At 33.3% G+C, this 19,250-nt stretch overlaps 2 protein-coding genes and 1 pseudogene across 4 annotated transcripts; all 3 read left to right on the top strand.

Moving 5' to 3' along the window:
* Window positions 1-1,281: 1,281 nt before the first annotated feature.
* On the top strand, window positions 1,282-2,667 carry LOC115972539 (dehydration-responsive element-binding protein 2A-like). 2 transcript variants are annotated; one of them, XM_031092863.1, is made up of 2 exons: window positions 1,282-1,387; window positions 1,792-2,667. In XM_031092863.1, exon 2 carries the CDS (start codon window positions 1,837-1,839, stop codon window positions 2,608-2,610), a length of 774 nt encoding a protein of 257 aa, XP_030948723.1. In that variant the 5' UTR covers window positions 1,282-1,387; window positions 1,792-1,836; the 3' UTR covers window positions 2,611-2,667. The 2 variants fall into 2 exon arrangements, with proteins under 2 accessions (XP_030948723.1, XP_030948722.1); XM_031092862.1 differs by having other exon boundaries at window positions 1,787-2,667.
* A 6,232-nt stretch (window positions 2,668-8,899) lies between these two features.
* On the top strand, window positions 8,900-11,293 carry LOC115969824 (probable purine permease 11). Of its 2 annotated transcripts, none has more exons than XM_031089439.1 (2): window positions 8,900-9,044; window positions 9,925-11,293. In XM_031089439.1, exons 1-2 carry the CDS (start codon window positions 9,008-9,010, stop codon window positions 11,052-11,054), a joined length of 1,167 nt encoding a protein of 388 aa, XP_030945299.1. In that variant the 5' UTR covers window positions 8,900-9,007; the 3' UTR covers window positions 11,055-11,293. The 2 variants fall into 2 exon arrangements, with proteins under 2 accessions (XP_030945299.1, XP_030945300.1); XM_031089440.1 differs by having other exon boundaries at window positions 8,907-9,044; window positions 9,935-11,293.
* A 2,522-nt stretch (window positions 11,294-13,815) lies between these two features.
* Window positions 13,816-15,306, top strand: LOC115970163 (annotated as a pseudogene).
* The last annotated feature ends 3,944 nt before the right edge of the window (window positions 15,307-19,250 follow it).

The raw sequence follows: 19,250 nt of genomic DNA, 5'->3' as shown, positions 1-19,250 counted from the left end.
GAATTATATTATGCATCTTATTATATATCTTTAAGCGTATCCATGTGGTTACAAACTAGTTTTATATATAGTGTTAGATACATGATTATGTTTTTTATGATTTATTTATATTAGGCTCCTAATTTTCGATGCTAAATTAGTTTATTTGATACAAAAATTAAAAAAAAAAAATTCGATTAGATGGGTCACGTGTTGTAAAATCAAACACTAATTGAAATCCAAATTTTACACTGAATTAACTAACTTGGCACAAAGATTTTAAAATTTTGATTAGATGGGACATGTAGCGCAAAATCAGACTTTAATTAAAATTCAATTTGAAATATAATTGAATTTTCTCTTGGTTTTAACTATTAATATATATATATATATATATAGATGACTTATAAACTTGAATTGTTTTTAGTTAAAAAAAAAAAAAAAAAAAAAAAAAAAAAAAAAACAAAACTTATAGATATAAAATCATTCAATTTTTATTTTTATTTTTATTTTTATTTTTATAGTTTACTTATATTGGACTCTTCATTTTTTTAACACTAAATTAACTCATTTTTCACAAAAATTTAAAAATTTAGATTAGATGGGACACGTGGCGCAAAATTAAACTTTAATTGAATTCCAATTTGAAATCTAATTGGATTTTTTCTCAACTTTACCTATTATTATATATATAGATTGAATATAAACCATTTACTTAAAAAAGAAAAACTAAGTAGTTAAGTAGTTTTTATTTATTTAGTTATTTTTATGGAAAGTAGTTAGGTAGTTATTCTTACATTCGCCAGGAAACATGGCCCAAGCCACCCAACTAAACGTATTACCAAAATAAAAAACAGTTTATTAAATTTTCAGGTGGCTTAGAAATTTAAAATATTACTTCAACAAAAATCCCATTTTAAAAAGTGTCAACAATTTCAAAATAAATTTTTTTGAAAAAAAATTAATTATTTTGACATCTATAATAATGCGAATAATTTTTTTTTTGTGGATATAATTAAGTCCACATTATATACTGTATTAATTTAGCCTATTTATTAGGATGTAAAAAATAGTGACACGTGGCGAAAAGTGGCGGTCAGAATCTCGGAAAAAACGAATAGAAAATCGCCACGTCAGATGACAAACTAATTTCCCTGTAGTAAATAGTTTCTCAAAAAAAAAAAAAAAATTTCCCTGTAGTAAACCCCACACAAGTCACCAACGGTCCAACACAAACACAGACAGAAGGCTATAAATAGGCGGCTTTGTCTTTGCTTGCACGCACACACACTCTCTAAACAACACTGAAAACAGAGACAGAGCACTCTCACTCTCTCAAAAATCAATCAACCCCATTAATCCGATTTCACAAAGGGCTTGCTTTCTTCTTCAATTCACTCTCGCTGAGGTTCGTTTTTTTTTCTTTTTTCTTTTTTCTTTACACTGTTTCTATTTTTTTTGTTCTTTGTTCTATATTTCTCCTTTTCCGTTTCGGTTTTGGAGTTTTTTTATTTTAATTTTTTTTCTGGGGTTTTGTTGTATAAAGCTTTGTGATTTGTTCGGTTTAGGGAATTCAAATATTGCTTGAGTCTTTAGGGTTTCTGGGTTTTTTTTTTTTTTTTTTTTTTTTTTTTTTTTGTTTTTGTTAAATGTGGGTATTATTGGAGTTTTCTTCTTGTTAATTCGTTTATATTTTCAAATTTTGAAAACTGTTTGGATTTTCTGGGGTTTTTTTGCAAAAGGGTTTGCTATTATTCAATTGGGAATATTCAATATTGTTATCTGAGTCTGGGTTTCCATTGAACAGAACAGGGCATCATTGGGGTTTTAAGGGTTTATAGTGATCAAGGTGTGGCCATGGAGTCTTCAAAGAAGAGGAAGAAGAGTAGAGGTGATGGAGTGTCTGTGGCCGAAACATTGGCCAAGTGGAGGGACTACAATGCTCAGGTTGAGACTTCGGCCAAACGTGCACGTAAGCTTCCGGCTATGGGGTCGAGGAAGGGATGTATGAAAGGGAAAGGCGGGCCTGAGAATCCACACTGCAATTATAGAGGGGTTAGGCAAAGGACTTGGGGTAAGTGGGTTGCGGAGATACGTGAGCCTAACAGAGGAAAGAGGCTTTGGCTTGGCACATTTGAGAATGCTGTTGATGCCGCCACTGCCTACGATGAAGCTGCTAGGGTGATGTATGGTGCCTATGCACGCCTCAATTTTCCAGAGTCTGTGTCTACAATAGCTGGCCCTACTCCTGTGGAATCTGAGGTTTCGGCTGATGAGTCTACTGCCACGCCTAGTACAATCGAGTGCACTGCCATGCCTAGTACAAGTGAGTCTACTGCCATGCCAACTACAAGTTGTTTGGTAGAGGATGAGTCAACAAGCTATTCTGAAAATGAACATTTTGATGTGCAAGAACTTATGGCTCTGTTAGACAATGATCCTCTTGGCTTCATGGATTCAGAACTGTGTTTTGGCTATAATGGTGATCAACCCGGACTCCCTGTCACCGAAGCTGCTGTGCCAAGTACAAGTAATTTAGCGGAGACAGAAACTAATGAGCCTACTGGTGTGGATAGTGGACAGCAGTACTTGCTGGATTTTTCTATAGATGACTTTTTTGTAGATCTCTGATAAATTTGTATTTACATACTGATTTACTATATAATTTTTCATTTTAATTTTCCCGTTCTTTTGTTCTTCCTCCTTTCTCTTTATTTCATTATATTTTCATCTCAACCGATAGGTTTCTATTATTTTATTTTCTTCTCAACTGATAGATTCCTATAATTTCCTGTTAATGTTAACTCTGAATACTCATTCCTATGGTTTGTGATGCTGTTAAGATCAGTTATTTTTTCTGTTATTATTTAAGTTGGGACTATGTTTTAAAAGAATCACCTGTAGCCCAGCCTTCAAAAGGACCATGGTTACTAGTGGCTTTGCTTTTATTGATAGTCATTGCTTAGAACTTAAACTTTTCGAATCGTGAATGATTTCATTCTATACACACTTTATTCAGAACCCTCTTGATTTAAAATGACAATGCCCTTAAAGACTGCAAGGTCAACATCATAGCTCATGCCATCTAATTGGTATTTGAGGAAAAGTAAATTTTAAGTTTTGCATTTTGATGCATTTCTTATTTGTTCAATCAGGACCCTGGATAGAAAATTAAATACATGCTATGTGCTTAGTTCATATCACTTGTTAATAGCTGAAGTTGGCTCTTGGCAATTGGCAGATTTGTTTGTTGGAAATAGGAATACAAACTAGGAGTAGTTATTAGTATTCCAAACTTGTTCTCCTCCCCTACAGGATGGTCAATTGGAAGCACCTGAGGAGTGTCAAAAAAAGATGAAATTGTTTTTTATTTATGAAGTAGAGAATTGGGATGCTGATTTTTATTCTAAGGTCAATGATGATGTCCATGTTAACATTGGTATGTCCTTACTCTTTCCGGGAATTGAAAATATAGCATGTCCCTGTAACCTTCAATTTTTCTAGTTTGCAAGAGAGAGAATCTTTTAGGCTATGCAAGAACACATGATAACATGAAAAATTACAGGGAACCGAGTTCTTCTTTCTCTTGCCTTGGCATTTTCCCCTGTATACCTCTTTAATATTTGCCACAAAGATATGTAAATCTTATTTTAATTATTTCGCATACCAGCTATTGTTTTGAACGCTTTTTAGATCTCAAATTTAACATAAATATTAAAAAAAAAAAGTTATAAAAAATAAGAAAAAAGCAACTATTAGCTGCCTTTGTCATTTGAGAGAAATTGAACCCTATAAGCCTAAACAGATTATTGTGCTGATTGTTTTGGTTTATCCTTCCTTATACAGATGCCCTGGGAACAATGCTAACTACTCATTTGGATAAGCCTCATGTTTATTTTGGGTGAATGAAATTAGGCAAAGTTTTTTCAGAATTATGAGTTTAATAACAATTTTTAGTTGATGATAGGAAATGTTTAATATTGGAGTATACGTTTATATTTTTTCCCCCATCCTGTCTGAATTATGTAGTTCCCACAAATGGTATGAACTAGAATGGTGGAAATTTGGGGGTAAAAATCACAATTATTGCATCCTTTGGTTTTTTGCTATAGCCTAAAAAGTATGGTGTTAGGATGCTTTTCCCCAAAAGGTGACTAGCTCAATTTTGTATGTTCTTGCCAATCTCAGAATACGATATTATTAAATGTGTTTTACAATGTCTGTTCGCGCTGCATGTTCAAAATACGTTTCTTCTTTATGCGAAAATATCTACTTACTGCAATTTCCTCTCAAACTTCGAGTTGAATAGAGTGAGATGGGCAAGGGTTGGTGTCTTAAAGTATTCATTCTGTTTTGTGAGGTGCATATGTGTAGAACAAAATATTTAGTTTTTTCCTTGAAAATAATGTGCTTATGAAAGTACTGCCCTAATTGTAGCATTTTGCTCCAATGTAGTATAGTGTGACATCCAAACTCCTGTTTCAACAGCCAGTATTGGTAATCTGTATTGTTTTGGGAGGAAATGTTTTGGAGCTGAATGCTTGGTTTTAGACAACTAATTAATGCACATGAATCTAGGATTTTGGCATTCATGTAGGCTGTGCAGCTCCCTGTTCTTAATATCCCATTTTTTGTACCTGCCTTTTCAGTTAACCCAAAATATGTCTCTTGTACGTCACAGATTCTTTTGACATGCTTCAGGGGAGATGTATGTCATGTCCAGAATACTTGCTCAGTTCATATTGATAAAAAAATATTTTCTCCCTCTTTTATAGACACACCCGGCAGGATTGAGTTGGACATCCTTCTTTGGTTCTCCAGATCTATTCTTCGCGCATATGCTAGTGATGATGTTAGCAGTGGATCATGGTTTATTGGGCTCGATGTGAAGCACATTGATGAAGGTAAGTTTTGCTGCTCCTCCTTGCCCTTATGTCTCTCTCTCTCTCTCTCTCAAACACACACACACAGACAAATCTTGCTTGCATGCACAAAATCACCCTCAATTCTCACACAATGATTTTTGCACCAGATAATGGGTAACAATTGAGAGCAACTGAGTAACAAAGTGTGTGGCATTGCAATTGGGGTGATTTACATGCGATGTTGAGAAAGCATGGTGAAAGGGTCTTTGTTGATATGCTATGATTCTTTCTATTCTAGTGGGGAAAACTAAACACCAATCTTATTGCCTCTTGCTATACCTGCTGCACTGGCGTGAGACAACAATCTTGCTGAAGAAGCTTCTTAGATCTAATGTCTTAGTTTCCATTTAGACTTGTTTGCTTCTTTCATGTTATAGAACAGCCTCGTACAAGTTCATGAATAGTCTAAACATGCATAGAAATTAGACATACGCACATCTAAAATTTAAAGAGGTTAGAAAATTATAAATGTTGTCATTTGTGAAGGCTCCAGGGGCGAAGCTACACTTAGCTATGGGGGGATCATGACCCCCCAAAATTTTTAAAAAAATTTATAATCTATATATTACTAAAAGCTGAAGCGTAACATTTAATGATGCTGCTCTCACGTTGCGCCACATCAGCTGCTATGTCATTCTTTTTTTTCCTTTCTTTTTTAAAATATAATTTGTCTTACAATTTTAAAATGATTTTTACAATTTTTAGCCTTATAAATGCAGCCCACTATTTATTTATTTACTTCTACTATCACCCTATAATAAATCCAGCCCACTACTTATTTATTTACTTCCACTATCACCTTATAATAAATCTGTATAATTAATCCAACCCACTTTTTATTTATTTAGTTCCACTATCAAGCCCAACCCAAAACCTTTTCAATTCAGCTTTAGGGTTTTGTGTGAGCCTTTTCAGCTTAAAGGAAAAAAAAAAAAAAAACAAAACAAACCAACAAACAAAACAAAATGTTGAAGCCTTTCAAGCTTTTGGGTTTTTTTTTTTTTTTTTTTTCCCAATTTTCTTATAATTGTTTTTAACATTTATTTTTTTTAATATTTACACTTCTTCAACCTTTTTCTCTCTCTTACCATTTCATCTTCTCACTATTTCTTCAATCTTTCTCCCACCCTTACCTTTTCATCTTCCCACTACCTTCTACATTAATATCATTCTTCCTTTTTCCCTTCATCTTACTTTATTTTTGTCTCTTCTTATTCACACCTTCTTACTATAAATTTGTCACTATCTCTTCTATTCTATGTATAGTTTTCCCCCGCACAAAAAAAAAGGTTCCCTCTCTCTCCCTCTCTCTCTCTCTCTCCAAATATTTTGGTGGATTTTTTTTATTTTTCTTGCATCTCTACCTTAGGTTGATAATTTTTTATATTCTTTAAAACTCTATTTTGGGTTAATATGATTTTGTTTTGTTTTTTAAATTGCTATTGTTGTTGTTGTTTTTTTTTATTTTTTTTTATTCTCTTTGATTGTTAAATTTTATCCTATTGCATTCTAAAGAATTAAATATAGCATATAAAAAAATAATAATATGCTATTACATAGCATGGTTTTTTATAGTGCTCAATTTAGATGTTAAATTATAAGACTTTACTAATTTTTGTTTATTTTCTAATCCTTTGTGGTGGATAAAGTACTCTTAATAGATGTATTAGAAGTACTCTATAATACCATTTATTTAAAGAAAAGCAAAGGTTAGCCAAATGAAAATAATTGGATAGGTGACAAATTTTAACTTTTGCAATTTTATTTTTATTATTATTATTTTATAACAATGCATGTATAGAAATTTAATTCTTAGATTTTGCTAATAATTGTTTATTTGATAATATGTTTTGGGCGGCTGAAATTATAATTTCTACAAAGAAAATAACCTTAATAGATTATCAAAAACAAAATTTTATCATAATATTGGTTCAATTAATCATTGTTAAGTTGTATTAATTTTTTTTAGTTTACGTTTTTTTTTTGGTGTTTTGGATTGTTCCTATAATAAATAAAAATATAATTACGAAATACATTACTCAATATTAGATTAGTTTAAATTGTAAAAAAAAAAAATTAATAAAACCATCATAAAAATAATTATCACGTGCAACGCGCGGGTTCGCGGCTAGTGTATATATATTTTGCAGCTTTTTTAGATTCTAGACCTTAAAATTAATAGTTGGCCCCTCCAAAAAATAAGAGATGGCTCTTGCAAAAAAGTATCGAACAACTAATTAAACGTTGGGTTCTAAAAAATAATTGTTAAGAACAACAAACTATCAGCCTTGTTGAGTTCAAATAGTAAGTTTTTAATAAAATAAATTTTCTTGTAGAGTTATTTTATTTTATTTTATTTGGGACAAAGTCTTTTGTTGTGTTAATTTTCGAATTGTTTGTCAATACTTGATTTAGTCACAAAATGTTAAATGAAAAAAAAAAATACGTTGAGGATATATAAGTGGCCATACTTAAAAAGAAAATTTCTTTTGGACATAAATATATAATTTTTATTTCCTTTTCAATTTGAGACCAAGTTTCCAATTGTTTGTCAATGCTTGATTTAGACTAAAAATGTTGAATTAAAAAAAAAATAGAGGATATTTAATGTTAGGGTTTGATAACAATCCAAAAATAAAAGACTTAAAAAATTATAATTAAATAATGGTAAAACGTATTGTACATATTGGTAGCAAAGTAGACAATTTGTGTATATGCATTAAAGTTTATATAAAATGTATGTATGTATCAACATATGTAGTTGTATAAATGTATGTATTTATGAATATGTAACTCGGCTCCTTCAAACCAAAATTCCTAGCTCCATTCCTGGAAAGCTCAAACTACTATGTAGATTGGGTAGTTTTAAAATCATAAGAGAGAAAGAAGGAAAATAAAATAAAAATGATTTTTTATTGGATATAATTTAAAAAAAGAAATTTTAAATTTATTTTATTAAAATGCATGTATGTGATTATAATACTTTCTGTCTTTTAACCAAAAAAAACTTTCTGTCCAGTGCACCAACAAAATGATATCAGAACTTACAGAAGGAGAAGGATCAATTTGGACATTTCTCAAAATTTAAGAGTTTATAATTTAAGATCAAGGGGTCAATTTGATTATGACCCAAAAATCAGGAGTATTTATTTATTTATTTATTATTATTATTATTGATTATTCCAGTCAAAATGTTGCTTGATATATTCGATGCTTTCATTTCTTTATCTCAAATGTACTAAAATATTGTCCACCTGGTGGCAACTTCCACTATCATATCACGGTGAATTAGTGCTAATCATATCATATTTTTTTAGGCCTCTCTTATGAGGTTTATTTCGGGTAACTTTAAATGCATTCTGTGTCCAGTGTGCAATATTATTTAAACAATTTGGTCTTTGTAATTTGCCTAGGCTCTACGACATTTGAATTAGCCCCACGCTGCGTAACTATTAAACTCTCCATTTGCGTAAGAAGTTGCTCAATTTGTTGGTCTCTTACTTAACCATCTTGATTACAAACAAACAAATCCAATTCAAAGAGAGAATTTTTATTTTGTACACTTGCAAATCGTGAAGCCTTATTAAATGGTCCTACTGCGGAAATTCGTAGCTAGCCAATTTTGACCGGCCTAAAAAACTAACTTGCTGATCAACTTTGCAATGTAAGCAAAGTTAACAGATAAAATCAGGCTCTGTGGTTTAACAAGTCCAGTTGCGTGAGACTCCTCCTGATAATCGAGTTCTAAACTGGGGTCTGAATATGAATGGTTTTCAAAAGACTAAATAGCAGAAAATAAGCCTAGCCAAGTCAAGTGTGCTGACCTTTAGTTTTAGCTCGTTGAGTTTACGAGTGTACTTCACAGCAGCTAATTTGACCTTTAGTTTGTTTATAGTGCTTCATCATCATCATCATTGTCAAAAGTGGTGGACCAAACTATCATGTGTGAATTGAATTTAACAACGTCATGGGTTTGTGTGACTTAGAATCAAATCCAATCTATATCAAATCGTAGATAATTGTTGTCTTGACAGCTGTGTAGTAGGTAAACATAAAGAAGGATGAACATATAAGCCTTTTTGTTTACCATCCTCTGGATCTTCATGGAGCCTGCTCAAGAGCTGCAACAAGATACTCAAGGTTAGTCACTTACCAAACTAGCTGATTAATTGTTAAATTAAAGGAATATTTATTTATTTTTTCGTTTTACGTCTTTATATTTTGATTTGAAAATAAAATTCATTCAATCAGGAAATATTTGAAGCTTTCAATTTTAATTCTTCAAATCAGACTTTAAATTGTTAGTGATTTATGAGTGAACATAAAAGAAAACTTCCACAGTTACAAGTAATCCAATTTTTTAAAAAAAATTTATAGAAACCAGTCAGAATGACTACTTTATTTCATATTGAACATCATACAGAGCAATAGGATTTAAGTCCTCTGGTACTACTTCAATCCAGACCCGCATATCAACTAGTCCTTTTGCCCTTCTAGCTAGAGCATGGGCAATGAAATTCCCACTACGTTTTACATGAGAAAAGGAATGAAAACCTAACTGAGAAGCTAAAATTAATGTCTTCAATGATTTGGCCATAGGGAACAAACTTGAATTAATTTTGCTGCAGCATCTTGATTAACACTTCAGCATCACCTTTGAAAATGACCTCCTGTAAAACAATCTCTGTCGCAAATTGAACCGCTCTATGACAAGCAAGAGGCTTGAGTTCAGCTGCCATTTGTGGAAGGGAAACCTCTGCAACTGCGAACGACAATCCCTATACGGTTTTTGTTATGCAGTTTTTGTATCTCTTAAGCTTTTAGGCACCAATCAAAAGTCAAAATCATGTATTCCTATTATCCATTCCAGGATTATAAGTAGCAAGCATGTCAACTAAGGCAGTCACTACTCCAACATGATTGAAACCAATCTTAATTAATTGTTTTTTCTGGACTGGTTTATGATGATATGTCTAATACTTGCTTTTACTTTCCTTTCAATGTTTGTGTGCATGATTAGCCGATGACAGAGAGCAAAACTCAAATAAAGGCACTTTTGTTACCAACCTAATGAAACTTCCTAGACTCAAACATTACAAGTGGTGGCTTCGTATTGCCTCTTACACTTCCTTTGTTGTTGCCGGCCAGACTGTAGCGACTCTCTTGGGAAGATTATACTATGATCAAGGTGGGAATAGCAAATGGATGGCAACATTGGTTCAATCAGCTGGCTTCCCAATTTTACTTCCTCTCCTATTCTTCTTCTCACCATCGTTAAGATCCACTGCAAGCACCCCCTTAAACACTTCCTCTACAAAATTGCCACCTCTCTCCACCCTTACCTTTCTCTACTTTGCTTTTGGCCTGATGTTGACAGGTGACAACCTGATGTATTCATATGGACTCTTATACCTCCCTGTCTCTACTTATTCTCTACTATGTGCAACTCAATTGGCCTTTAATGCCCTCTTCTCATTTTTCTTCAATTCACAAAAATTCACTCCCCTTATACTCAACTCTCTTGTCCTTCTTACCATTTCAGCATCCCTTCTTGCAGTCAATACCGACTCTGAAAACATGACCGGAATCCCCAAAGGAAAGTATGTAATTGGATTCCTTTGCACGCTTGGTGCATCTGCAACATACTCATTAATGCTATCCTTAATACAACTGTCTTTCCAAAAAGTTATAAAAACAGAGACTTTCTCTGCTGTATTGGATATGCAAATATACCCGTCATTTGTTGCAACTTGTGGCTGTGTGGTAGGACTTTTTGCAAGTGGAGAATGGAAAATTTTGCGGAATGAGATGGAGAATTATGGAAAAGGAAGGGTATCCTATATGATGACTTTGATTTGGACGGCTGTGACATGGCAAATTTCTTCAATAGGTATGATGGGGTTGATTTTTGAGGTATCTTCACTCTTCTGTAATGTCATCAGCACATTGGCTTTGCCTGTTGTTCCCATTCTTGCGGTAGTGTTTTTTCATGACAAGATGGATGGGGTGAAGGTGACGGCTTTGTTGTTAGCAGTCTGGGGTTTTCTTTCATACATCTATCAACATTATGTTGATGATTCTCAATCCAAGGTTAACAAAACCAGTAATAATGAGGCTTCTGGGGCAGGGGCTGTAATAGAGGTTTGTTGATGACATTTTTTTTTTTTTAAGAGAAGTGTAAAGAAATTTCCACTGAAAACCCAGGATTTGCGGCTATGTGGGTTCCCATTCAATTTGGATTTTTTTTTTTTTTCACTGTTTTGACTTTATTTCTTATAAAGTAAAAAATGAAAACAAAATAGAAAAGAATGACAATTGAGAGCAACTGAGTAACAAAGTGTGTGGCATTGCAATTGGAGTGATTTACGTGCGATGCTGAGAAAGCATGGTGAAAGGGTCTTTGTTGACATGCTATGATTCTTTCTCATCTTCCATGTTTTATAAAAAAAGAAAAAAAAGAAAAGAAAAGTCTTATTTTTCATGAACATGTTCCCGTTAAAATAATTTGTTTAGGTTCCATCAGCTACATCATGGCAATACGGCTTTCTCTAAAAGTTTGTTATGGAGGAGAAATTTTTTTGTGTGTGTTTGTGGGGAAAACTGAACACCAATCTCACTGCCTCTTGCTATACCTGCTGCACTGGTGTGAGACAACAGTCTTACTGAAGAAGCTTCTTAGATCTAATGTCTAGATAGTTTCCATTAGACTTGTTTGCTTCTTGCATGTTATAGAATAGCCTCGTACAAGTTCATGAATAGTCTAATCATGCATAGAAATTATACATGCACACATCTAAAAATTAAAGAGGTTAAGATCATTATAAATGTTGTCATTTGGGATGTCTCAACTACATTGTAGATTGGGTACTTTTAAAATTATAAGAGAGGAAGAAGAAAAAATAAATAAAAATGATTTTTTATTCGATTTTTCAATTAAAATGCATGTATGTGATATTATTTTCTGTCCAATGGACCAACGAAATGATAACAGAATTACGGAAGGATCAATTTGGACATTTCTTCCTATAGAAAAAAATAAATAAAAAATTGGACATTTCTCAAAATTTAAGAGTTTATAATTTCAATTTAAAAGATCAAGAGGGTCAATTTGATTTGGACCCAAAATTGAAGAATTTTTTTATTTTTTTTTTATATCTAGGGATTATTTCGGTTAACTTTCACTGCATTCGTTTGCAGTGTGCTATACTAGATTACTAGTAAAGAATTTTGCATTTGAAAAAAGTTGAAAATAATTTGGTCCTTGTACTTTGCCTAGGCTCTACCACATTTGGATTAGCCACACGGCGCTTAACTATTAAACCCCATTTGCGTGAGAAGTTGCTTAATTTGTTGGTCTCTTACTTACCATCTTGATTACAAACAAACAAATCCAATTCAAAGAGAATTTTTATTTTGCACACCATGGATATACTTGTTGGGTCTACACCACAGAGTGAGGTGTATATTTGTGTGATACAAAATACCACCTTAAGGTCATGCTAAAAACCACCAAGTAGTGTGGCTCAACATTAGGAAACCCCGAAAGTCCCATTTGCTCAAAGGTTTGAGTCCCAGCTCATGAAACTTTGTGTTGTGGGCTACTTCAACATTTGGTTTGACAGTATAAAACATGGACGCGAATAGTGATATGCTCTGTTGTGCGTTGGTGGTACCCTTGAGCTTACTTAAATTGTACCTTGGGGGTTGAGCAATAATTATACACGTGAGCCTCCTTTCTTTGTTCCTAATTTAAATTAAAAATAAAAAAATAAAAAAAAATAAAAAATAAAAAAAGAAGAAGAAGAAGAAGATAGGTCAAGCTAAAAAATGCAAATTATGAAGCTTTTTTTTTTATTAAAAAAAAAAAAAAAGTAATCCTGGTCCCACTGTGGAAATTCGTAGCTAGCCAATTTTGACCGGCCTCAAAGAGTAACTTGCTAGTCAATTTTGCAATGTAAGCAGAGAAGTTAACAGATAAATCAGGCTCTGTTGTTTAACAAGTCCACTTGCGTGAGACTCCTTTATCATCTAGTTCTTAACTAGTGTCTATGGATATGAATGGTTTTCAAACAGCCGAAATATTTAAGCCTAGCCAAGTCAAGTTTGCTGACCTCTAGTGTTAGCTTTAGCTCGTTGAGTTTAAAAAGAAGTGTATCCAATGGGTGAAGCGAGTGTACTTTACAGCAGCTAATTTGACCTTTACTTTGTTTTTATAGTTCATCATCATTGTTAAAAGTGTTGTACCAAACTATATGCGAATAAAATTTAACAACGTGGGGGGATTCAGTCAATTCAATATTGTCGTGTAGTGGACTTAAAAGTTAAAATCAAATCCAATCTTTATCAAATAGTAACTAATTGATGTCTTAACTTTCTGTGTAACAGGTAAACAAAAAGAGGATGAACATGTAAACCATTTTGTTTAGCATCCTCTGGAATATTTTATTCTTTTCTAGCTCCTTTTACATTTGCAGATTTTGATTTGAAAAATAGAATTCATCCAATCAGGAAATATTTGAAGCTTTATCAATTTTAATTCTTCAAACCAGACTTTAAAAATTGTTAGTAATTAGAGAATAAACATGAAGAAAACTTCCACAGTTACTAGAAGTCCTTTTTTTTTTTTTTTTGAGAAACCAGTCAGAATGACTACTTTATTTCTTATTGTACATCATACAAAACAAGAGGATATAAGTCCTCTGGTACCTCTTCAATCCAGGCCTGCATATCAGCAAGTCCCTTCTAGCAAGAGCATGGGCAACGAAATTCCCACTACGTTTTATATGAGAAAAGGAATGAAAACTTAACTGAGAAGCTAAAATTAATGTCTTCAATGATTTGGCCATAGGGAACAAACTTGAATTAATTTTGCTGCAGCATCTTGATTAACACTTCAGCATCAACTTCGAAAATGACCTCCTGTAAACCAATCTCTGTTGCAAATTGAACTGCTCTATGACGGGCAAGAGGCTTGAGTTCAGCTGCCATTTGTGGAAGGGGAACCTCTGCAACTGCGAATGACAATCCCTATACAGTTTTTGTTATGCAGTTTTTGTTTCTTTTAAGCTTTTAGGCAGCAATCAAAAGTCAAAATCATGTATTCCTATTATCCATTCCAGGATTATAAGTAGAAAACATGTTAACTAAGGCAGTCACTACTCCAACATGATTGAAAACAATCTTAATTAGTTGTTTTTTTTGGACCGGTTTATGATGATATGGGCTAATACTTGCTTTTACTTTCTTTCAATGTTTGTATGCATGATTAGCCGATGACAGAGAGCAAAACTCCAATAAAGGCACTTTTGTTACCAACCTAATGAAACTTCCTAGACTCAAACATTACAAGTGGAGGCTTCGTTTTGCCTCTTACTCCTTTCTTGTTGCCGGCCAGACTGTAGCGACTCTCTTGGGAAGATTACACTATGATCAAGGTGGGAATAGCAAATGGATGGCAACATTGGTTCAATCAGCTGGCTTCCCAATTTTACTTCCTCTCCTATTCTTCTTCTCACCATAGTCAAGATCCACTACAAGCACCCCCTTAAACACTTCCACTACAAAATTGCCACCTCTCCCCACCCTTGCCTTTCTCTACTTTGCTTTTGGCCTAATGTTGACAGGTGACAACCTGATGTATTCATATGGACTCTTATACCTCCCTGTCTCTACTTATTCTCTACTATGTGCAACCCAATTGGCCTTTAATGCCCTCTTCTCATTTTTCTTCAATTCACAAAAATTCACTCCCTTTATACTCAACTCTCTTGTTCTTCTTACCATATCAGCAACCCTTCTTGCAGTCAATACCAACTCTGAAAACATGACCGGAATCCCTAAAGGAAAGTATGTAATTGGATTCCTTTGCACGCTTGGTGCATCTGCAACATACTCATTATACCTTTCCTTAGTACAAATTTCTTTCCAAAAAGTTATATAAAGAGAGACTTTCTCTGCTGTACTGGATATGCAATTATACCCATCATTTGTCGCAACTTGCAGCTGTGTGGTAGGACTTTTTGCAAGTGGAGAATAGAAGATTTTGCGGAATGAGATGGAGAATTATGGAAAAGTAAGGGTATCCTATATGATGACTTTGATTTGGACGGCTGTGACGTGGCAAATTTCTTCAATAGCTATGTTGGGGTTGATTTTTGAGGTATCTTCACTCTTCTGCAATGTCATTAGCACATTGGCTTTACCCGTTGTTCCCATTCTTGCGGTAATGTTTTTTCGTGACAAGATGGATGGGGTGAAGGTGACGGCTTTGGTGTTAGCAGTCTGGGGTTTTCTTTCATACATCTATGACTATTGGCATTATCTTGATGATTCTAAATCCAAGGTTAACAAAACCAGTAATAATGAAGCTTCTGGGGCAGGGGCTGTAATGGAGGTTTGCTGATGACATGGCGTTCTTATTTTCATTTTATTTTATTATATATATATATATAGAGAGAGAGAGAGAGAGAAGAGTAAAGAAATTTCCACTGAAAACCCAGGATTTGAAGCTATGTGGGTTCCAATTCAATTTGGAAACTTTCTCCATTTATTTATTTATTTTTGTTTTTTGTTTTCACTGTTTTGACTTTATTTCTTATACTCTAAAAAAATGAAACCAAAATAGAAAAGAATGACATTATCCTTGTGGTGAAGATGATAAAGATCCAAGTATATGGTTTATCCATCACATCTACCATAAGTTAATGCTTGTTTCAGCTTTTTGAAAAGAAAATAAAAATAGTAAAGGTTTAAAAAGCTGTATTTTTTAAGGTAGAGTTTGAGAATATATATTTTAAATTTATATCAATTTGAAAAAGTTGTACTAGGAAGAAAAAGAAAAACAAAAAAAAAGAAAGCTAAATACAATAAATCTGTAAGATATATTTTTAGAAGGTGAACTAAGGCATGGGCAAAACCAACCACCTAGTCATCAACATTGAGCAAGGGAATGCAATCCAAAGGCATAGAAAGTAAATCCAACACTAATGATCAACATCAATAAACACATTAGACATGAATGCAATCCAAAAGGCATAGAAAGTAAATCCAACGCTAATGATCAACATCAATAAACATATATAAGACATTATTAATTAGTATATAGACACATTTGATAGGATTGAGTTGTACATCTTTCTTTGGGGGTAATTTGCAGAGTAGCATGAGTTTGCCATACTATGTCGTTAGTTAGCACACGTTAGAAAGAATTGAGGAGAGTTAACATCTCAAGCCTTTGAGGCTCGAGTTAAGTGAAGAAATCGAGCCTCAAAGCGTTGAGTTCTAATTAATGGCATGGAGATTTTTTTGCCATGTGGTACTCGAGTTCCATAGAAGAAGAACAAGAATCTGAAGAAGAAAGAAGAAGAAGAAGATTTGAAGAAATTGAAGAAGGAAATAAGATGAAGAAAAGAAACCACGGAGGAGAGGAAAAAGAAGAACAGAGGAACCCACAGGAATAGAAAGAATAGAGGAACCCACAGAGGAAGAAGAACTCACAGAGGAATCCACGAGAATAGAAAGAACAAAGGAACTCATGGAGGAAGAAGAAGAACAGGTGAACACAAGAAATTGAGTTTTAAATACTCGATTTCCACATGGATTTTTGCCATCACATACAATTCGAGTCTTAGAAACTCGAGTTCCACCTTTAAACTCGAGTTTTAGAGTCTCGAGATGCTAGTTTGCTACATAGTTTTGCAAACATGACAACTAGCTAAAATATTTTAAAAATAATGCTAAATGCAAAAAAAAAAAAAAAAAAAAAACTCTTTCTTTGGTTCTCGAGATCTATTCTATTGAATTTTAGAAGAGAGAAAACAGAATGAATGAAATGCTCTGCTTGATTATTATTGAAAACCTGATTAGCTTATATACATTGAGTCACTTACACAGTAACAAACTTAACAAACTAGTCTACTAATAACTAACTCAAATATCACATGATCAGCACATGATGACTTAAACAACAATAACAGTAAGCATTAAACTACATGTAGCACAACAGTGACATTTAAACGACTTGCGGCTTGCACCAAACTTGACTGGTACTTCTTCAATATATTCTTCGCGCATATGCTCACGATGATGTTAGTACTGGATCATGGTTTATTGGGCTTGATGTGAAGCACATTGATGAAGGTAAGTTTTGCTGCTCCTCGTTCCTCTCAGGTCTCTCTCTCTCTCTCTTAAACACACACACACACACACACAGACAAACTCTTGCTTGCACGCACAAAATCACCCTCAATTCTCACACATTGATTTTTGCACCAGATAATGGGTAACAATTGAGAGCAACTGAGTAACAAAGTGTGTGGCATTGCAATTGGGGTGATTTACATGCAATGTGGAGAAAGCATGTTTAAAGGGTCTTTGTTGATATGCTATGATTCTTTCTCATTTGGGGGGTTCTAGCTTAAAGGGCTTCCATGTTTTATTTAAAAAAAAAAAAAAAAAAGTCTTATTTTTCATGCAAATGTTCGTGTTAAAATAATTTGTTTAGGTTCCATAAGCTACATGGTAATACAGCTTTCTCTAAAAGTTTGGCATGGAGGAGAAATTTTTTTTTCTGTGTTTGTGGGGGAAAACTGAACACCAATCTTAGGATCTGTTTGGGATCCGTTTATTTTGCTGAAATTGAAAACTTTTTGCTAAAAGTATTGTAGATAAAGGTAAAAATTAGCTGAAATAGTATATTGAGACCTATGAATAGTACCAAAAAGTGCAGTGAAGCCCATGAATAGTAACAAAAATAAGTTGAATAATAAAATAAGTTGACTTTTTAATTTTTCCCAAAGACACACTTACTGCCTCTTGCTATACTTGCGGCACTAGTGTGAGACAACAGTCTTGCTGAAGAAGCTTCTTAGATCTAATGTCTAGTTAGTTTCCATTTAGACTTGTTTGCTTCTTGCGTGCTACAGAATAGCCTCGTACAAGTTCATGAATAGCCTAAACTTGCATAGAAATTTGACATACACACATCTAAAAATTAAAGAGGTTAGAAAATTATGAATGTTATCATTTGTGAAGGCTCAACTACATTGTAGATTGAGTAGTTTGAAAATCATAAGAGAGAAATTAAAGAAGGAAAAAAAAGATTTTTTATTGACTTTTAATTTAAAATATATATATATATATTTTTTTTTTTATATTAAAATGCATGTATGCGATAATACTTTCTGTCCAATCAAGGATGAATTTGGAAATTTCTCCAAATTTAAGAGTTTATAATTTCAAATTAAAAGATCAATCAATTTGATTATGACCCAAAAATCGGGAGTATTTATTATTATTTTTATTTATTTCTAGGGATTATTCCAGTCAAAATGTTGCTTGATATATTTGATGCTTTCATTTCTTTATCTCAAATGTACAAAAATAATCTCCATCTAGTGGCAACTTCCACTACCATATTACTAATAAAGTCTCTAATGGTTGATGATGTAGGACACAATTTTTCTAATTTTTGTAAATATTTAATTTTAGTATTTTTATGTAATTTTTGTTATTTTAGGTTTAGGTTATTTATTTCATTCTTTTTATGTGCTTTTAATATTGTTTAGTCAAATTAGGGTTTTATATGCTTTCGTAGCCGCCTTAGGGTTTCTAGTTGCCTTAGGTTTTGTTTTTACTATTAAAACACATTATAGCCTCCAAAAACAATTCAGTTTTTAGACGATTATCAATAAACATAGACATTTTGTCAAATTCTTTCTTTTGGTAGATACCAATTTTTTTTCTCCTTGTGGATTTAGGGAAACCCCCCTTGGATTCGAGGTTTACTACTAGAAGCTAATAGTTTAATTTCTATTCCATCAAAAGAGCATCATGTGTGCTTTCTTTAGGCTTCCGCGATATCAATTGGTATTAGAGCCTTGACTTACCCTGGTCTGATGGTTAACCAATGAGATCGTGACCACCACAACGACGGCGGCAGCAACGACGTTGACAACACAGTCCTCACTAGGGCTAAGTTCCTTAATTTTTGTGATGAGAATCACCAATTTTGTGAAAAGAGTTAGCAAATTGTAGGTTAAATTAAGCAAAAGATTGCTACTCTTCTTGCTAGGAAATCATCTCACAATGACAATGACCAATATATTCAAAGACGCACTCCTAACCACAAGAAAATTCCATTCTTTGATGGAGATATGTGTAAGTTGGATTTTATCGACTGGCTTCTTGATTTGGAAGATTTGTGATGAAGAAAAAGTGCGGCTTGCATCTAATAAATTGGACAATGAAGCAGAGGAATGGTGGGAGGAGATTCAAATTGACAGAAAGCGGCAAGGTAAGCATCCAATTTGCTTTTGGCAAAGAATGAAAAAAGTATTAATTGATTTA

The sequence above is a fragment of the Quercus lobata genome, chromosome 12 (genome assembly GCF_001633185.2).
Source record: "Quercus lobata isolate SW786 chromosome 12, ValleyOak3.0 Primary Assembly, whole genome shotgun sequence".
NCBI classification, from domain to species: Eukaryota; Viridiplantae; Streptophyta; class Magnoliopsida; order Fagales; family Fagaceae; genus Quercus; species Quercus lobata.
The sequence above is the reverse complement of the archived record's forward strand: the minus strand, read 5'-3'. Positions and strand labels throughout refer to the sequence as shown.